Raw genomic sequence first — 20,778 nt, 5'->3', positions numbered from 1 at the left:
ACTCCTTGACTTGGTTTTCTAGCTGGAGCTGCTTATCGCACCTGTTCCTATTGTAGCCTGTGGCTATCGCAATAAAGTGGTCACGCATAATCACCTTTAGGGTTTCCCACAGGATTGAGACAGATGTCCCTGGTGTATTGTTAGTCTTTAAGAATGACGGTATGGCTGTCGAGGTGTCGGTCAGTATGTGGAAATAGGTGAGGAGTTTCGCGTTGAGCCGCTAGATCATGGGTACTTGTGCATCTCTAAATGGTTCATATCTTAGTATTATCGGAGAGTGATCAGAGAGTACTGCAGCACCAATATCCACAGATACAGACTCCTGTCTTATACGCGAAGAGGTAAGTAATTAATACAATGGGGTGCAGAGGAGAAGAAAGCGTATTCAGTGGTCGTGGGGTGAGTGCACCTCTATATATCCGAGACCGGCTTCCCTCAGCCACTGTCTAGCAGCCAATGTAAGGCCTCCAACGTGACCCATCCATGGTGTTGACCTATCCCTCTGTGCATCCATTACTATATTATATTAAATCTCCGCCCACAATAACATTCATATCCGGCGTAGCCATCATCTGACCCAGCCAAAGTGAACCCAATCCTTGGCACGTCTATACGCAAGGCCAAAAACCTGCCCAGTATCTCGGTATAAATCTGTACCACACATCCCGGGAAATGTGCACTTATAAGAATTGCACCCTCAGCCTTCTTGATCATCCCAGAGGAGAAATATTGGTTGTCAAACCAGCGGGAGTGCATCCGCCGCTAATCCACCTGACTCAAGCGAGTCTCCTGCAGCAGACCAATATTAACATTGCCGTCTTTGGGGGAATGAGAGGAGCGCCAAGTGCTTTATCGGTGCATTAAGGCCTCGAACATTAAAACTAAGTATAGATATCACCATTGATGAGCGCATGACGATGTGATGTAAAGTATGCTTGAGACAAAATTAAGGCAGATGGAGTGACACATGCAGTAAAAGGTATCTTTGACAGAATAGAGGTTATGACAGAAAAAGGAGGGGAGGAGACAGAGTAGAGGTGAAAAACAATAAGTCAAAGTTGTTCCCGTCTGGGACAAGAATACATAGTAAATGAGGGTCCATGTTGTGGGAGAGAACACAGTTCGATCTATTGCTCCATAGAGTGGTGGATCTCTGTGGTAAAAAATTGTAGACTTTAAACAAGGGGAAGTCATTGCAAGCCTAACAAATGAGTGGTAGGGCTCCCCCAATGACAATAAAATAGGTGCATGCCCCTAGTAAAAGTAAATGATCATTGTCCACTTCTGAGACATTGTCCCCACCCTGCAGTTGCTGAGTAACTGGGCACGTTCCCTGCGATTATCTACCTCAGAGGGTTTGCTCACAGGTTTCTTCCTGCAACGGGTGGAGCGGAGAGAGTCCGAATCAGCAGCTGCCGGGTCCCTGGACTGCGAACGAATCCGACTGAAAAGTGGGCATATCTGGGAGGGCCCGGGCATCCTCAAGAGTGGGACAATATGAACCTCGTCCCTCCAAACAAATCAAAGGTGGAAAGGATGACCCCATTTGTATCTGATGTTCTACTCCAGTAGAAGGTTCGACAAAGGTCAGAGGGCCTACCGCCGTTGGAAGGTAAGGATAGATAGGTCTTGGTAGAGTCACAACCTATGACCCATAAATTCAATAGCTGCCTTGTCTTGCGATACGGTCACAATGGCATCCTTCTGGTAATAGTAGTGTAGACAAGTGAGTAGGTCATGGCGCGAACCTGGTTCGCTCGCCAGGTGTCCAGCACAGTGAGTGTGGTCAAATGATGTGGAAATGAATGATTGTATACTTGCTTTGAATAGATGCCGAATACATGTAATCTTTTCTCTTTGAACTCTGTCAAGGGATGTGTGAGCACTTATAAATATGAGAAACTAACAATGTACGTAAGGGCGGGTAAGAAGAGCTTACCATATAAGAATACAAGGGACACTTTACTTAAATGTCAATTTACTGTGTGATAATATGTATGTAGACATAGTTAGGTAGAACAAAAAAAAAGTAAAATTAATACAAAGTGAGAGGAACGTGATTTTTCGAATATAAATGTCTATTTACTCTTTTGATCGTCTTATCTGTTAGGTTTAATAATTGGATTGTGGATGAGGAAAGAAAGTTATAATCCTGAAGAAGGTGGCCTTATTCATCTATGACCATTGAAACGTGTCGACGCAGTGGTGTTTGTTAAATGTGAGGTGTGGCAGTGGCCATTTAGACAGGGAATATCTTACCCTGCTAGGTGCTGTCATAATACGGTTCAAATTCACGATTCAAAGGCAAAATTCACTGTCTTGTGTAGTTTCCTTTCCAGGGGGGTTACCCATTTATGAATCTGTACTCACTGAGTTAGTCGGGAGTTTTTAACATCTTTTATTGGGTTTCTTTAGTGTGATGCCATACAATGTGTATTGTATTTTTTAATGTACTTTTATGATTTGATGTAAACACTTTCTATATTGGATGTATTAAAATTTGTACATAAGTACTTCCACATCTTGAGAAGAGTGTTTCTATTTTTAAATGATGATGGCTGTCCTGGTATGATGTTGTATGCTTGATATAAGGGTAATGAGTGCTACCATTTCTATAAGGATTATGTTGAACTGTTCCAAAGTAATGGTGCTACTTGTCTGAAGAGACAGAAGACAAATTGAACGAGGTTACCAGAAACTGCCTGCAAAAGAACACCCTTACTGCGTATATTTGAGCGCCGGGACCTATTTTCAAGGTCCTCAAGCTGATAGTGTAGTTCCTGGTTCTGCAGCTCCAATAGTTCATGACGGTGGCCATCCAGCTTCTTCTCACTGGAGTACTTTCCCTGCTCCAGCAAGTTCGCCCTCTGGCCCAGCTCCTCCACATCACACCAGACATCTTTAATCTCTGTGGCTATGTCGTGTTGGGGCCCGGAAAGTCGCTTCGAAGAGTCCCAAAAAGCTGCTCCAGAAATGCTTTTATTATAGGGGCAGTGGGTGACGCCAAAGCGGTCACCTCGGCGTCTGTTCTGTTTTCTTCGCCAGGTTCTTGGCAAAGTAATCCTTTGAGTAAGGGTCTTTCTTAGTACGGCGTTGAGAGGAAATGGTGGAGCAGGTGGCAGCCCCACAGGGACAAATGATGGCTGCTCCAATAAACCGCCAGAGCTTCCCACAGGCCAAGATGCGTTAATGATGAGTGTTATAATCGAAGACCCCAACAGGCGTCCCAAAAGGAATACTGGCTGATTCAAGGTGTGGTCCTAAGGCTTAGACCGAAGATGGTGTACAAGTGTACACAAGAGACAGAGTGCACCTCCGCTAGTCATTCAGCCAAGGGTCATCTGTTGCCCAGCAGGATCAAGCACGATCACCCTGTCCCCCTCCTCCACAGCACCCCAGAAACAATGGTAGGGCACCAGCTGACAACAGTCACGGGGGGGGCCTTGAAGGTCAAACAATGCCTCCCCCAAATATGTATTCAATTGGGACCCAGTCCAGTGCACCAAGCAGTCCCAGAGGAGATAAGGCAAAGCCGGGGTGAGAGGAAAGACAGCAATAGAGACGGGCCAGCCCACTGCCAGTGGGCTGCAGAAGGTCCATGCAAGCTGACCCACTTCTCATGCCACTCATCCGGTTTATAAATTAAAGTTAGGCTGTGGGGAGCCAGGGTTTCACTGGCGGAAGCACCACGGCCCGCCACACATCAGGGCCTACAGGGCAAAGGCCTGATCCAGGAATGTACCCCTGCCACCACCCACGATAACTGGCAGAGGGGGGAGGGGCAGAGGTCCAGCCACTGACCCAAGAGGAAAAGAGGGGCGCGGAAGGCCCAGCCACAGTACAGCCCCAGCAGGGAGGAGACCGCTGAATGTCTAGAGGCTCTACTACCCCATAACCAGACACAAAGTCCCGTACTGCCGACTGCCCCGGTCCCAGAGAGCGAGTTCGCCATCCAGAACGGGGGCTGAGAGGGCATCGCTGATGGAAGGAGGGGGGTATGTCACCCCAGTATGAAGGGAGAGGGTGAGTCCACCGCAGTACTCCTCCTGGTCGGCCTCAGCATGTAGCGTCAGCTATCCTCCCTCCAGCCCACTGCCAGATCCAATGACTTCTCGGGCTATTTCTGGGCATTCACCTGACCAGTCCGCGTGGGTAGGCACCAAATAAGGTGGGGGTACACGATCCAATTAGATGCCCCCCCCCCCCCCCATGCCCAGCAGTTTTGGCCCATCCGTAAAGTGTGCCCGGCGGAGCTCCAAGAGATGCGACTTCTTCCGCCACCATCTTGGACACGCCCCTGAAATTGTTTTTAAACAATGTGTGACCTGTGCAGGGAATTATGGGTAAGAAAAAGTGGTGGTATCCTCATAAGCCACAACATACAGCTCATTTACAGGTTCTAGTGTTTAACTTCATCAGGGATTGGTGGGCTTCTATAGCTGTCGTACAACTCCAGACAAAGTCAGATGCGGTTCTTTTTTCTGAAGCTAAGAAAAATTCAAAAGCGCATTTAGGCATAGAGATGTGCTTCTGTGCCCCAGCCAGGAACAAGACGCTTTGTGAATTTTTTTTTTTTTGAAGGCTAAAGAAAATCCTTGCTGAAGTGACTCTGCTCCTCTGGACAGAGAAGCGCTGCAAAAGGAAGGAGGTACATGAAACTATCAGTAAATGGGACCCGGAAGGGAAAGTCTACAAACAATCCTAATCCATCCCCTTTCAATACCCACCTCCTGGTGCGTTTCTTCTGTTGGTGGGTTGGTAGGAGGAACAATGAGAAGAGATGTACGGATCCTCCTTCCCTCCCTTTCTCCCACATCCCTCCATCCCAACAAAAAAAGAAAATGTCTCAAGCTGGTAGCCATGGTTACAGAGCTGTTGAAGTAGTAGTATATGTCCTTAGTTATTTTCGGTGGGCCCACCAACCAGCTCAATCCTATGATAGACCTGGGAGGAGCAAGGGAACCCCTCCCAGTCCCTTCGAATACGTGTGTAACGTCATTAGTGATATTACATGCACATTAAGGAGCCAGCTCAGAAGTGAGAACCTGCAAACTTGTTTCATACCAACCTCATGACCAGGAAGAGCCCTGTGATCTATATACACAAGTACATCATTCTATGATGTATATAAATATTAATAGGGTAGCCAAGGGGTTAAAAAAAATAGTAACAGCCAATTGCGGAAGAGGGATGACCAGAAGTCCACTCTTTCTACACTGTATGTGTATATTGCATATATGTAGTAGAGTACGGTAACACGAAATCTATGACAGACAGTTACAGCGGTCTGTAGGCAAGACCTAAAAAGTGCTTTTAAGTTTAAAAATAAGTTTAAAAAACAAAAGAAAGGTACCTGATGAGTAGATCGCAACTCGGTCAATTCCCCGGTCTTCTGCTTGAAGCTGTTGCAGAAATACGCCTACGGAGTCTGAGATAGGTTTTAGTGTAAACTGGCATCGCTCCCGTCGAGACGGTAAGCTAACAGAGATAACAGGTAGGCCATTTTGGTAAACCACAGTTACTTCTGGAAAGGAAGAAAAAACAAAAATACTAACGGTAAACCTATGTTTAAAATATACTGTTGCACAATAAATAAGAGCATAAGCATTTCTATATTTTAAGGATCAAGACTAGAAATGTTACAGTGCCTGAATATGTTTGCAATGTGTTGTCCTTCTATCAACCATCACAAATGATTAAGTAGAATTAATATTTATGTCCGTTATAAAATGTTAGAAATTAGAAAATATTAACGTGTGGCCGAAAACGCACGTACAAAATCAATATGAATTATTTCAATGAAAAAATAATCAAATTAAGCAACAAACCAATGCATTAATGATACAGAGAAGTAATAAACCTGAACAGAAATGTCTACAACACTCTAAGAACGAGCTCCTGTAAAGCAGACTTGAGAGCGGCTACACAATTTATTTATAGAAGCTCACACTTGCTTGCACTTGTACATCAATTAAAAAACAGCAGAAAAACATGAGCCATACTATGTAGTGTTGTCAGACTTTAAAGGATGTGCCTGTAAAAGCCAAGCTTTCCTTTGTGCTATGTTTGCCGAGGTGTGCAGGAGGGTAAGGGTGCTCTTGTCTACCTAGGGAGCTCATAGGGAGCTTTAAATATGCTTCGTTAGTTAGAAATCACTAGGAACATAGAGGCACAACAAATCCCATCAATATGAAGCATGGAAAAACACAGCTGTCCTACTTGACTTAGTAACAACGATTAAGCTATTAATCAGTGTGCTAAAGTAACAGTTCTTAACCTTTTGACTTGTTTGGACCACCACTGAATCATTACTAAAAAACAGGGGACCTGTTCCCACACAATTTCTAGGATTTGAACCACAAAACAAAGCACAAAAATACAAAAACAAGTATACATCAAACAAATTCCCCAAATTATTAAATATTTTAATTCATAAACAGTACAGAAAAGTCGAAATTTTGATGGGAAGGTTGGAGCTTTTCTAAATTCAGATTTTAATTTAAAACGTTGAAGTGATATGCTAGACTCTAGCTTGTCACTCTAATTGTGTTCTTAAATGCTTTTTCTGTGTTTGAGTTGAGGCCACACGTCGTCTATTCTATATACTGATTGTTTTGCCTGCACTGCTCCCACGAATCAAGCTAAAGATACCAACTTTATTTTTAGCTTTTAATTTTTAAATTCCTTCACCGTAAAAATTTTTTTACATTTCCTAAACAGTTGCAGACCCCTCTGAGTAGAAGTTGCAGACGCCAGGGGTCTGGAGACCACAAGTTTACAACCAGTGCTCTAGAGGACGAATCTACCAAGAGCAAGAGATGTAGATTAAAAACTCAAAGTAAGCAAATAGCTAAACACTCGTGTTGGGAGAACAAAACATTGGTGACTTGTTTGTCGAAATCTTTACAATAAACTAGTGAACAAAGTATTTCATAAGCTGAAAGCGCATCTTGCACTGCTTTTAGGCCACCAAATTCTTCTAGTTAGCCCACTCATTCTCATTCTGTTTCAGTGTTATGGCTAACATGTAGGTTTATTTATTTAGAGTTTTATAGAGCGCGAACTTTACCCGTTAGGGTATCAGAGCGCTTTACATACTCAAAGAGTTGTACAAAAGGCATCGAATCACGAGAGTTTACCATAGATTGGGAGGGTGGATGTGTGCGGAGTACAAGGGGGATGGAAGGAACACAAAGTACAGTTAGCATTACAGTTGCTGAGGAGTAAGTAAGTAAATTTTATTGTTTGATTTAAAATCTTACAATATTACACATGCGATACGAAAAAGAAACATATAAATTGCTATATTAATTTTAAAACAATTAAAATGCCAAAGCACCATAAAATTAATTTGGTTGCATAATAAATTACTTTTTAAAATTATTATTCTCCTAATTTCTTTCTCACTATCAATAGAAATCTTACCAAGGCAGCATTTAAACTTATATTGTTTGACTGTAGACACCGTATCAGGGCCTGCCTACATGTCCTTATTCCACATACCCTAAGCGGTAATTTAATTAAAGTTCTTCTCTCATTTAGGAGTTCGGGACAAATGCATAATAGGTGGAGAATATTCTCCTCACCTTTGTTACACAATCTACACGTTGTTTGTTCTTAAGTATTTTTCCACGAGGGAAGATGACAAAGTCCCGGCAACATTCCAAATCTCGCTTTAAGAAGCACCTGTTTATTTTTCTCAGTCCAGAGTATTTCCAAATATTGTTGTATTCTTTTTTTTGTAACCATTTATTATGACCAGGCGTGTTTTCTCTTTATGAGGGTGGCTTTGTCACTTACAATAGATAATTGGTTTGCAGTTTTATTTTATTTTTTAAACGATACGTTGGTTATATTGTTTTCCCAGATATAAGTAACTGCAAAGTCATCTATTCCTTCCTTGAGGTAGATCCATGCGGCTGAGTTTACGTTATTATTTATTTCCTTCCATAGTAGCTGTGATATCTCATTTTCATGGTCATTTTTTATACGCTTCCAGATCTTGATAAATTGCCCTTGCCTCGCATATTGTTGGTTTGTTAATCCAAACTCCAACCTAATTTGTGCGGATGACGCATTCCCAGGGAGTTGAAAAAGTACCCTATATGTTCTTATTAGGGCCTTATTTATTGTTTCCATATCCTTTCCCATTAGTGCTTCACTACCATACGTAATGGTTGGGAGGAGTCTTGCCCCTATAATGCTCAGGAGTGGGTCATATGTGAGGTTACTGAGTGACTTCTGTACAATTATAAATGCTGCCGTCAATGCATTAGCCTTTCGTTGTATATCCTTTTTATGAAGCAGGTAATTACCCTTTTTATCAAATAACACCCCCAAATATTTATATACATCTACTTGTTCTAGTTGGGTCTTGTCCATGTACCATTTGGTTTTATATCTTATCTTGTTTTTCTTAGTGACTAACATAATCTTGGTTTTCGCTTAGTTTATCACCATCCCGTTTTCCTTTGCATAGTTTTGCGTTCGACTGATTAGACGTTGTAGTTCAACTCTGGTGTGGCTTAGAAGGATAACATCGTCTGCATACAATAAATTAGTAATATGCTTATTACCTATTTTCGGAGGGTGGGCGTTTGTTTCATCAAGTATCCCAGTTAATACAGCCAGGAATAAATTAAAAAGGAGGGGAGCTAAAACACATCCTTGTTTTAGTCCTTCAGTTGCTGGGATCTCCTTTGATAACGTTTGTCCATCCCCCATCCTCATCCTTACCCATGTGTTACTGTATAGGAGACGTATCAGCTTCAATAAAGCCACTGGTATATTCTTTTCCTGAAGTTTATTCCATAATAGATTTATTTGGACACAGTCAAATGCAGATTTAAAATCTACAAAACTTAGGTAAAGGAGGTTGCTTCGCTCTAATTGATTTGCTCATAAGCAGGGACAGAACCAATATATTTGTCGTTGTCCCCAGTCCTTGTATGAAACCCGTTTGGTTCATAGGCAGAATCTTGTTTTCCCGAACCCATTCACTGAGATTTGTAAGCAAGATCCTGGCAAACAACTTGGCATCGGTGTCTTGAAGCGTAATTAGCCTGTAGTTTTCTGCGAGTGCCCAGTTACCTTTTTTAAATATTGGTGTGATTAAAGATCCTCTCCATGACTCAGGTATAACTCCTTTTTGAATGACTTCTCCATATAGTTTTTCTAGATGCAATGCCCATAATCTGGATTTTCTTTACAGTTGCTGAGGACACAGGAGAGATGGAAGGATACAAGGTACAGATAACATTATAGTTGCTGAAGAAGACCCCGGGTTTCATGGTGGGGCGGAAGGTCGACGGAAGAAGGCAATAGTCTCTGTTGGAGTTACAGGTCAGGGTTTAGTCGAGGAATTTACTCATGAGGATGGATTTGGCCTCCTTTTTGAAACGTGCAAGAGAGGGAATTTTTCTGATGGCGGGTGGGAGGGAGTTCCATATTCTTGGCGCAGCCCCAGCGAACGCCCGATTATACTTTTTTTTCGAAAGTGTGCGGGTTGGAGTAGGAGGTCTCTGGCGGACCGTGAGTTTCTGGTTCCTCCAGCTAACACAAGTTTCTGTGCAAGATATGCAGGGGAGTTTGAGCATAAGGCCTTGTGCATGATGCATGCCAGCTTAAGCTGTATTCTGGCCTCGAGGGGAAGCCAGTTCAGCGCTTTGGAGAAATGTGACCAAATTTCCCTGTGCCGGTGAGTAGTCTGGCGGCCACATTGAGGCAGGCTTTTAAGGGTGCTAGGGAGATCTTGGGTAAAGCAGAGAGGGTGGAACAGCCATATTCCAGTCTAGAAATGACTAGTGCTTGGACTGCCATTTTTAGGTCGGGAGCGTCAAGGAAGGGTTTCAGTTTCCATAGGTAGCTCAGGTGGAATCTGGCAGATTTGGCCATCGAGCTGATGTGGTCTTGCATGCTCAAGTAGCAGTCCAAGGTTATTCCCAGCGATTTGGCCGGGTTCACAATGGTCATTGGACAGTTGAAGGATGTGATGGTCTTAATCCTAGTCTGAATCTCGGGGTCGGTTTTAGGAGGGGAAATTAGAAGAAATTCTGTTTTCTTTGCGTTGAGTTTTGAGTTGATTGGAGGCGAGCCATTGGACGGTCTGCTTCAGGGCCTCATTCAGGGAGAGAACCTCCTTGATAGATGAGATTTTGATGTAGATCTGAGTGTCATCAGCGTACATATGGTAGGAGATAATTGCGGTGTGAAGGACTTCGGCAAGTGGTTCTAGGTAAAGGTTGAAGAGGGTGGGGGACAGCGTTGAGCCTTGAGGGACTCCCCGCGACCGAAGAGGGAGCGGACAGGATGCCGTTGATTAGGAATCTTGGAGATCGGTTTTTGAGGAAGCATCTAAACCATTTAAGGATGGTACTATCCTGAGTTTTAGACGTTCGAGAAGCTTCTCATAGTTGACTGTGTCGAAGGCAGAGGATAGATCTAGGAGGATTAGGAGACAGGTTTTGCCTTGGTCAAGGGCTTGGAGGGCATCATCGACTATGTGGAGCATGGTGGTTTAAATGCTGTGTCCTGGTCTAAATCCAGATTGGAAGTCAGAGTAGGGGGAAGTTGTTGATGTGACGACTTAGCTGCAGATGCACACACTTCTCCAGCACTTTAGCTAAGAGAGGGATGTTGGAAATGAGTTTGTTACCTAAGGTTTTAATTTTGTCCGCAAAAAACAAGGAGAATTCCTCGGATGAAATTAGAGACTTGGGGTTTTCTTTAGATGTTTTGGCCAATTTGTTGGATTGGTGTTTGACCAGTTCGAAGAGTTTGCGGGGCCTGTTCTGAGCGTTCCCCAGTTCAGACCTGAAGAATTCTTTTTTTGAGTTGAGGATGTTCTTGTTGTATGTATTTCTGGCCTGGCAGACAAGTTTTAGGTGAGCGGCAGAGGGGTGCTGTCTCCAGATTCTTTCGGATTGCCGGAGGGATTTCCTCTCAATGTTGAGGATCCAGTGAACCAGGGGTTTCTATCTTTGATTTGAAGTCTTTTTAGTTTTAGTGGGGCTAGGTCATCCAGAATGTTGGACATAGTTGCAGAATAGTGACTGTTGAGGTCACTGACCGTTGTGATATGCGGGGGGAGGTGAGGTCAGATTTGCCTCGAGTTCCTTGTGGTCTAGGTTCTTAGTGTCTCTGACCCAGCGTTTAGGAAGCACTGGCTGTGGTGCCCTTGTCTTGAGGGTGCCAGGTAGTAGGAAGGCAATGGCGTGTTGGTCAGACCAGTCACAGGGGTCTATTGAGATAAGCTTGACAGTTGTTTCCTTAGAGATGATCCAGTCAAAAGAGGCCCCTTTCAAGTGAGTTGGGAGTAAACAAGATTGGGTCAGGGCTTGATCAGTCAGGAGGTCTTTAATGGTGTGGACATGAGGATCCTGGAGGTTGTTCCAGTGTAAGTTCAAATTGCTGAGGAAGATTTCTTTAGCGTTGGAGGAACTCTTTGCTGTGAGGATTTCCATGAGGAGGTCAGTGAAGGAGTCGTTCATGCCTGGGGGTGGTAAAAGATGTGGAGGTTGCATAGTTGGGTGGAGTTATTGCAGATTGAGAGGGCGAGGTATTCGCAGTAGTCTGTGGTATCCGCCAGAATTTCCGTGACATGAAGGCTAGAGCGATAGATGCAGGCGATGACCCCTCCTTTCTGGCTAAGTTGTCTGTCCAGCCTAGCAATGTTATAGTTGGGAGGGACTGAGAGGTCCAGTCATGGGGATGAGGAATAGTTTAGACATGATTCTAATATAATTGCTAAGTCAAACTTATTGTTCATGATGAGTGCAGCAACATCAGCGGTGTGCTTTACTGCAGATCAGCAGTTGATTAAGAGACCAGTCAGGGAGCCATCGGAGGGGTTGTCGGGTGTCGAGGCAGACAGAAATACAGGCGTTCGATTGCTTCTGGTCACACTTCTGTTGCAGAGGGTAGCAGATCTGCAGGGGTTGATAGCGACCGCACAGATGGAATGTTCTTCACTCATGTCCGATAGACATGGGGTGACTGGGGCTGTATTGTGGTCCTAGAGAATGGCAAGGATTTCGTTTTCAGTGAAGTCTAGCAGATTTGGTGGGGTGAGGGGAGGGTTGTAGGAGAGGGCGAGAGCTAGGGTTTCTTCCTCCGACAGGTGGCAAGGGTGCTTGCGAGGGCGAAGTTGCCTCAGGGATGGAGGTAGAGGGTGTTTGGGGAGCTCTGTAATAGGTGGGGAAGTGGAGTTCAACAGGGGCTTGAGGCTGGCGAAGGAGAGTTCAGCGAGGTGGAGGAGGTTCGTTAGATCCAGGATGGAGAAATGGATGCTCTGGATTATTTTGGTGGCTCTGGAGTGCAGAGTATCGATATCCATATAAGAGGGGGGAGCGGTAGGGGTGCTAGGAGGGTTAGGATGGGCTGTATTGGGAGCAGGCACGATAGGGGTGCTAGGAGGGTTAGGATGGGCTGTGTTGGGAGCAGGCATGATAGGAGTGCTAGGAGGGTTAGGATGGGCTGTATTGGGAGCAGTAGGGGGGGTGGTTTGTGGGCTAGCAGGGTTAGCTTGACCTGCATCATAGGTCATTGGAGGCTTACCGGGCTCAGAGTCCGAGTGGGGAGCTAGACGGGAGGAGACCAGGGGTTTCGGGTCGATTACGTCCGCAGGGCAGGCAGAAGAGCTGAGGGGGTTGGGGTGACTTGTGTCAGAGCCCTCCGAGACCGTATGGGGAGAAAGAGGGGAGGGGACCAGGGGTCTCGGGCGGTAGAGTTGGCAGGGCCGGTAAACGAACTGGAGGGGTTGGGAGGAGTAGTGTTGGAGAAACTTAGAGAGGTGGTTTGTGGGAGGTTAGATATACGGGGCGGGCGGTCGGAAGATCGAGGCAAGTGTTGGTCGCCCTGCTAATGTCATGCACATGGTTTCTGAGGAGGGTAAAAAGGTCCGCAAATTTATTAAGGTTTTTGGTTGAGGCTTGGACCAATACAATGCCGCTTTTGTAAAGGGTGAAGGTAAGGTCGGCTCGCAGGGTTGCAGAGGGTACTACTGTGAGCTTAGTACCATAGGGAATGTTCCTGGTTGAGCGTAAGGAGGTGCTCAAAGGTATTGCGCCAAGCGGGGGTTCTTCTGAAGTAGAAAACAAGGTTGTTGATGACTGTGCCGTTGTCCGCACTGAAACGTAGGTCAGAGATCAGAGTCTCATGGTGATTTTTCAGGGTGAGGTGCTTGAAATTTTTTGCGGCGGTTTTGGAAAGGGTAGGGGGGTAAACCAGGGTGTATGCGTTCACCCCAGTAGCCGTCAGGCCAGGGCCAACCATGAGGACAAGGGTTGGGCACTAAAGGAGCGACCTGGGGCGGTAATCAGCAGAATTCCTTCGGTCCGTAGTCATTGGGATAGTAACTTTGGGAGATCACTATTAAATAGGTGGCCGGGTCGTAAGTGAGACGAAATTCCTGGAGCTTTCTAAGGACCAACAGGCTTTTATTGATTGCTATAGCAGGTCAGTGCCACTTCAAGATGGCCGACACCTGAGCGAGCATGGCTCAGGGTGCAGTTATGGGCCCTTGTTTGTTGAGAAGGTGCAGTCCTCCTTCTGTTACCATTGCTAATCAAGCCTGGCTGGGGTACAGCTGTGGACCCTTGTTTGTTTCTATTATTCAGTCCTCTTTCTATAGCCATTTCAAGGTGCTGCCATTTTCGAGGGTGGACTGTCTGGGCAGCGTGGAGGTGCAGTTTTATGAACAAAATGGCAGGGGCAATAAAGCTGCTGTTGTGCCATAGATTGGCCGCTTCACGGTATCGCTAAGAATTCTGATACCAGACCCGCCTCTGTGTCTGGATATCGCTATGGTCCTGCTAAAGGCCAATGCTCACTCGGTGCCTGTCATATTGTGGGGGGGCTTCTCATCTGTTGGCAGAGTTAACCGTCTGTTGATCTCCATGAGTAAGTCCTCAAAGGCAGGCACACTGTTCACAGCCTTTGAGCTTACTGCTGCTATAAGTGCGGTTACTGTGTCGGGGGCGGGGCTTTGTCTCGAGCCGTGAGCCCGTTCACCAGCTCCATGCAGCTCGAGGAGTCCCAGCCTCCCTGAGCGCGATCAGAACGGCAGCACTGCATCGGGGTGTTAAAGATTATATGGATTTGTTAGCATGAGCTGAAAGCCATTTTGTATTTTGCAGCCATTTTAGGTAGCCATGTGCTCGCCCTGTGAGGTTTCCCTCTTCAGAGCCTTGCACCTGCTCAGAGAGGCCTAGCTAGTGGAATGCACCTGCTCCTCTTATAGAACTGTCAGGCTATTCTTGCTGATGTATGGAGAAGTAACGCGCTTCCCACTTTGTTGAGCAAGCAAATCTTGTATACCCATGTTAGTCATTTTGCATGCTTACATGAGCCAGGACCTCCCCTTGGTTTTATGCGGACTATGTAACCGTAAGCATATATAAGGTCCCTGTTTTCTGTACTCCTTAGACTGCCTCATACAGTTTCTGAGGGTACTGTGTGACATAGTCTCCCTCATCTGAGGTTATTAAAGAGGTTACTTTTATATTTCAGCTTCTGTGCCAAACTCTTCTTTGTTGGTTTAAAGAACCAGGTTTATCAGTGAGACCCCGGAGAAGGTTTCTATGTTCTACAAATGGCGCTCCAACGTGGACCTCATCAGAGAAGTGGCTATCCAAGGGAGTGATCTTGACAGGAGACAGGAATCTACTGAGGAAGACAGGACAGGACTCTACTAAGGAGGTACTCTGTGCACGGAGATTCTGGGGATTCTCCGTCTCTGCAGCCCAGTATATTTCTTGTCTTCCTGATTTTGATCCTCCACATGTTTACCACTCTTGGTTGAGAACCTTTTTGGCGTGAGTATTCTAAAAAAACGACGGTTGGGTCATTCAGAACTTGGCAGTTAGAATCTGGACACCAGGGATTGGTATGGGTCGTTTTGATGAAACACTTGCTGTTGGTTTGATATCAGGGATTGGTAAGGTCGTTTTATGCGGCTTACTGTTTGGTTTTGTATTGGCCAATTTTGGGATTTTGGATTTGGGAATATATAAATTGCAATTTGTGTAGGCAGGTAATGAGGAGACTTTTCTCTACTTTGTATGAGATTTGAACGGCACAAGGTACAAGCGTACTTTAAGTGCTACTTGCGTATAATATTTGCATATGTTGCAATATTTTTGGCATGCCTGTTTCAAGCGCACATCGAAGAATGTATTGCTTTTTGGAGGTACCATAGTGAGATGTGAAGTGAATTAGTCGGCTCCCCTAGAGGGAATACCTAAATAGGTTTAGGTATAAAAACATATTTCTTCCTTGGTGATTCTGTACCCCATGGAATTAAAATATGGACATAAAACAAACAAGGATCCTATTCTGAGCACTTTTATAAATGGAGATATGCAGAGCGATTTTTGGGTGTTCTGCCAGCCAAAGCTAGTGAATTGAGTATTTTGGCTTCTTGAAAAGAAAACAGTATGTTGGGATGTTTTGTGCAGTCTTTTGGAATACTATTGAGAAGCTCTACTTGTAAATATGACTTACGAGTATTTACAAATGGTTTGGTTTAAGTACAGTCTGTGGGCTGTCCTTTGTTTCTGTCCTAAGTGTTGATCTGTGGGTTAATCGCGTGTTTAAATGTCTATGTGGTTTCACATTAGTGATACTTCTGTGAGTAAATAGCGATTGCGCTCTTTGTTAAAGAATGGCTAGCCTTAAGCGTGCTGTATTGTGTGTTCCGAGTATGACCCCCTTATGTATGTCTGGAATGAGGTCAATGTGTGTGTTTGTGTTTTTTTTGCTGGTATTCCCTGGGATTCTCAGCTAACACAGCACTTGAATACCTGACAAGGTAATATGTTAACTACTATACAGCGCTACACTAGAAAGACATGCATTTAGAGCTTAAGGTTTCTTTTGAAATGGGATTCAAATGTGGAAACTGATGCGAATAAACTTGACCTAAAAATAATCAATTCAAATTGCCATCTATTCTGAAGCAAAACTTGTAGAAGCATGCTGGGGAAGGTAGAATAAAGTGAAAAGTGATGTACTGTTTTCTCCATTGGTATAACACTACTATGACTACTCAAAGAGTCTCCTTGAACCTACCTTTGCAGTCCTCCTAGCTGAGAGAATGTTAAACCAAAAGAAAATCTGCTCTGTTAATAGTAAGACAATAAGGTTGAACGTTAACATGATATTAATATAGGCACAATCTCAAACTGGACGCTGCAAAATGCATACATAGAATGAAAAGAAGGGACCAGGCTGAGGAGGTGGTTGACACGAGGTGCCTGCTACAAGCAATGTAGTACTAATTCCAATTATAACCAAGCATTAGCAATTCAATAGGTCTCCCATTCGCGCGAGTTTGACCTACTGGCGTTGTAAATGACAATGTCTTTACTCATGTGTTTTGATTTGGAGTGGATGTATTAAAAATCATTTGCAAAGCAATCTGTATTGCATTTGTGAAAGTTAGTGCTTGGCGTTGAAAATGACTAAGTTTTCTACTTTTCTTTTTGTATGCAGTGGGGTGATGATATTTGCATAGCGCTATTGCCATTCATATGACCTCGCAGGGCTGGAGAACCAGAAAAAGTTAATGGGTTATGAGGGAGGGGAGACAAGAGTAATATACTGGCTGAAATAAAAAAGTAACAACATTTTGGAAATAGCAAACACTTTAAGGGAATGCAAGATTAAGTAAAGCATGTACAATGTAAGCTACCTTAACGCTTTTACATTTATTATTCAGAAATCATGGAGTGTTTTTGCCTGAAAAGTTAAGAACATGACTACAGGGCTGGAAGAGACCTGTTTCAATGTCCATTAAGTACAGTTTTAAAAGACCACACCCCCGAATATAAAGCCACAGTACACATTTTATAAACTCAAACAAGGAAAACCACTGACAAGGATTACATTAAACATATACCACGTTACACATCAACCAGGTATTGCAGTACCTCCAGGAATGGTGTACTTCCCCCACCCGGGAAAACAATGTTGTTCAAAGAAAGCGTAAAAAATGAAAGTAGCTCTTCACTGGCAAACTCACAAAGTGGCGCTAATGTGTGTGGTTGTGAATAAAACCTTTCTGGCAACTTTGCAACCACTGTCTTGCTTTATTTAGAGGTTACTTATCGTATTTTCAAACTTGTTTTTCTCTCTGTCCAGAGTCTGCACTTTTGAATAGAAAAATGTCTGAAAAAGATTACATTTGCAGTCAAAGTGTTTTTTGGATCGATTCCACAGGAGAACAAATAAAGGATATGAGAGGAAAGAGGGTAAGAGCCATTTGTTGAGGTCCTAGTTTGCAGCAAGTGAGAAGCAAGACAGAGACAGAAAGAAGAAATAAGAAGAGGAACAAAGAGAAAGGGGGAGGTGCAGCGGCAGAGCAGGAGAAGTGAACACTGTTCAAAGAAAAAAAAAGAAAACGGGAGTAGCGCTTCACTGGCAAACTTTTTAAAAGTGGCGCTAATGTGTTTGGTTGTGAATGAAATCAATCTGGCCACTTTTCGTATTTTTAACCTTTTTTCCCGCTCTATTTCCGAAGCTACACTTTGGAACAGAAAAATGTCAGAAAAAGACGACATTTGCAGTCAAAGTGTTTCTTTCTTTTTTGGATCAATTTCATAGGATAACAATTCAAGGGGAAGACACAGAGGGTAAGAGCAGTTTGCTGAAGTCAAGGTTTTCAGCAAGTGAGCAGAGGAGCAGACCTAATGCAGTCAGATGTTGTTGTTTGAAAATGGTTGCGCAGCGAGCTGCCACTTTGGAACTGGAGCTCACGTAAAGCGTTCCAATACCTTCCGGTCTGGTTCGCGTTACAACTGCAAAACAAATATCAGGAGAACGGTACCTCCATTGGTGTGCGAAGACACCGAATTCCTCTCAACTGTGCGTACCTAATTACAAAGTGAAATTAAACATGCTTCATATTAGTACACAGAGCAGTTGTGCCAATTCTAATACAAATGTCCTCGTTGGAAAATGTTAGAGCGGTGAGCTGCCACTTTGGAACAGAAGCTTACGTAAAGAGCTGCAAAACGTCTGGTCGGGTTCGTACTACACCTACAAAAAAAACGAGCAATGTTGTGAGGGTGCAGTATCATAGGCTGTCACAAAGTGTCCCTTGGGACCTCTTTTGGCTACATATGGTACTGCACCCTGCAACATGGCTAGGCACAGGATATGGCGCAGCGGTGAGAGCTGCTGACTGTTGAGCTGGGGATCTATGTTCAAGTCTGCTATCGGCTCAACGTCCTGTGATATTGGACTGATTGTTTAATGTCCCCAAGCCCATGGCTAGGTGTGCTATATAAATAAAAACATTTAACGTAAAATACCATAGGAATTCGATGCAGCGATCTCTGGGTGGGCAGGCAGTGTCCTGCAGGAGGGTGGGGGTAGATGGCAAACGGATATTAAACAAGGGCACTGCATTGCAAATTATGCATAAAGTAACCAAAAAACAAGCAAACTAGCAGTGGCCTCGGACAGGTTGTGGGGGCCTGCGAGCAGTGTTATGGGAGGGATGATGGGGAGGCACGGGAGATATGGGGACATGAGCAACAGAAGCAGTGTTGTGGGAGGGGTGAAGGGGAGGCACAGGAGATTAAGGGAAATTAAGAAACCAAAGACGTTTTGTGGGAGGAGTGAAGGGGAGGCACCGGGAAATAAAGCGACAGCAAGCAAATGATGCAACCGAAGTTTCATTGCACAAGTAAACAGAACAGTTAAGAAGCAAATTAGCAGGCCAACTAAAAATAGGTTTCTCTCGAAGTATAAATCACCTGAACAGTAAGAAGCCAGTCTTCATGGGAGGATACAAAATACCAAAAACAGGGACTAAGTGTATTCACCAATAAAAAGCATTTCGAAAGGACAGCAACAGGAACCAATGAAAAAGATGGGTGTTTTTTCTAGCCTATATCCTAGATACAGAATGTCTTGAAGAGACAGCACAAGCGCGAGACCTAAAAAGGAGAAGCGTCATGTCAGAGGGCACGACTAGACGAACAGATAGATCATCACTACGCTGGAAAATCTGCAACATTGTTTGCCCAAAGCTGGTCTTACATTTTAATTACTTATGCCAAATAAATATGGCCATCTTTGAACAACCCCACACAAATTGCTCAAACCCACAGTGAAGCGTACCTAAGCAAAAGACAGGCAAGGTGAGCGTTCCCATGGATCCACTAATGTACAAACTGGTCAACCTTAGTTTGTGGCCAAGACTAGCACAATCATTTGTGTGAATCTTAGCCAAATATTCGGCCAGGCAGCCGTTGTTGATGCAATCTATTTTCCACAAAGTTACATATTTTAAGCCGGGTATACAAGTTGCAACAACTACTAATATAACGGACCATTACTTCCTTCACTATATTAAATATGCCCTAGAAAAGATTATAGAATTGGCTGATTTCACTTTTGTTGCTGATCCCCTCCTTGCTAATAACACGAAACCAGCATTATGCTAACATTGTTGGATGCGCGCCACTCTATTTTTTTGTCAGCGAAATCATTTTGTCTTGTTTAATTCTCACCTACACAATTCGTGTACAAACTCCAGCAAAATATAGTCCATCTGGGAAGAATGTGTCAAAAAGTAACCAGTGAAGCTTGAGATGTATCATGCCACTCAGCACAATTCGGGAGATTAATTAAAATTGCTTGAATAACAGCAAAAAAAATGTTGGCTAGGGACTGCGTTCTAAAAGTGGTGATGCTTTCTTTTAGAACGTTTCACTCCTTAACTGCTGAGACTTTTTCATCCCAGTGCAGGGCTCCTTTTTGGGATTTGGGGTACTTCATGCTTGGCCTCCATTCCCTTTTTTTCCACATAAGTTATCCATGCAAATTTGCATCCTTTTTTTGCAACATTCTGGGATTCTAAAACGTACCCAATATTTGAGGATTCCCCTTGAGGGGGAGAGAAAATAGCCAAAATATATCTACATTTTGAGTTTTTGGGGAAGAAGAGAAAAAAGTGCTCTGCATAGAAAAGTGTCAGTTTTTTCTAAAAATGGCATCAACGAAAGGCTTCCTGTGCTAAAATCACCATCTTCACAGCTTTCAGAAACTTGCAGAGCGGAATTAAAAAAAATATATATGTTTTACCACAGTTTTGGCATTTTTCAAACAGGTGGCACAAATGTTTTCTAATTTTTATGCCTTCAACCTACTTGCAGTTTGTGGTGGAAACTGGTGTGAAACCCATGGGTGATCCTGGAAAGCTACCGATTTGTGAAAAGTAGACACCGTTTTGAATTCCGCAAGTGGTCATTTGCACAGATCTCTATGGTCATTTGTGCAGATCTCTAAAGGTTTTCCCAAAGAAACAAACTGTTGAAATAAAAATATATAAAAAATTATTAGGAAAAAATGGCCATGTGGGACAACGTTTTCATCTGTAACTTCTGGTCACAATGGCCGATTTACAAAAGTAATGCACGATTACATCCGCTAGACTATACTGGTTGAAGAGATGTATAGTTTGTAAGCTGTCCAAGAAGGAGTAGTTTCTGTCCTGTAACTCCAGTTCTGTAGTAGGGGTATTTCTGTTATAGTCATAATCTAGTGAATAGTCCCGCCCATGTGCGTGGACCCCGGAGCAATCAAAAATAATCTCTTACAGTGTCAAAAAATGCAGAAATGCATAGACACTTAAGAGAGAATTTAAAGACAGATAATGCAGCCAAAAAGGCTACACTGTCCAGTACTTCAACTAGAAATTCCACCATAAAATCCACAAAACAGCAAAGCCTGTACAGATTTCCCTTTGCTTAACAGCAAAATCCCTCAGGA

General features: G+C 43.8%; 1 protein-coding gene across 2 annotated transcripts in view; it reads right to left on the bottom strand.

The window, feature by feature from the left end:
• Positions 1-20,778, bottom strand: part of MCU (mitochondrial calcium uniporter) — a 786,648-nt gene that overhangs the window by 275,818 nt on the left and 490,052 nt on the right. For both annotated transcript variants that reach the window (XM_078643082.1, XM_078643083.1), the window contains one exon: positions 5,354-5,524. In XM_078643082.1, the coding sequence (XP_078499208.1) occupies positions 5,354-5,524 (171 nt within the window). The remainder of the gene's footprint in view (positions 1-5,353; positions 5,525-20,778) is intronic.

The sequence above is a fragment of the Lissotriton helveticus genome, chromosome 5_1, assembly GCF_964261635.1.
Source record: "Lissotriton helveticus chromosome 5_1, aLisHel1.1, whole genome shotgun sequence".
Classification (NCBI taxonomy): domain Eukaryota; kingdom Metazoa; phylum Chordata; class Amphibia; order Caudata; family Salamandridae; genus Lissotriton; species Lissotriton helveticus.
The sequence above is the reverse complement of the archived record's forward strand: the minus strand, read 5'-3'. Positions and strand labels throughout refer to the sequence as shown.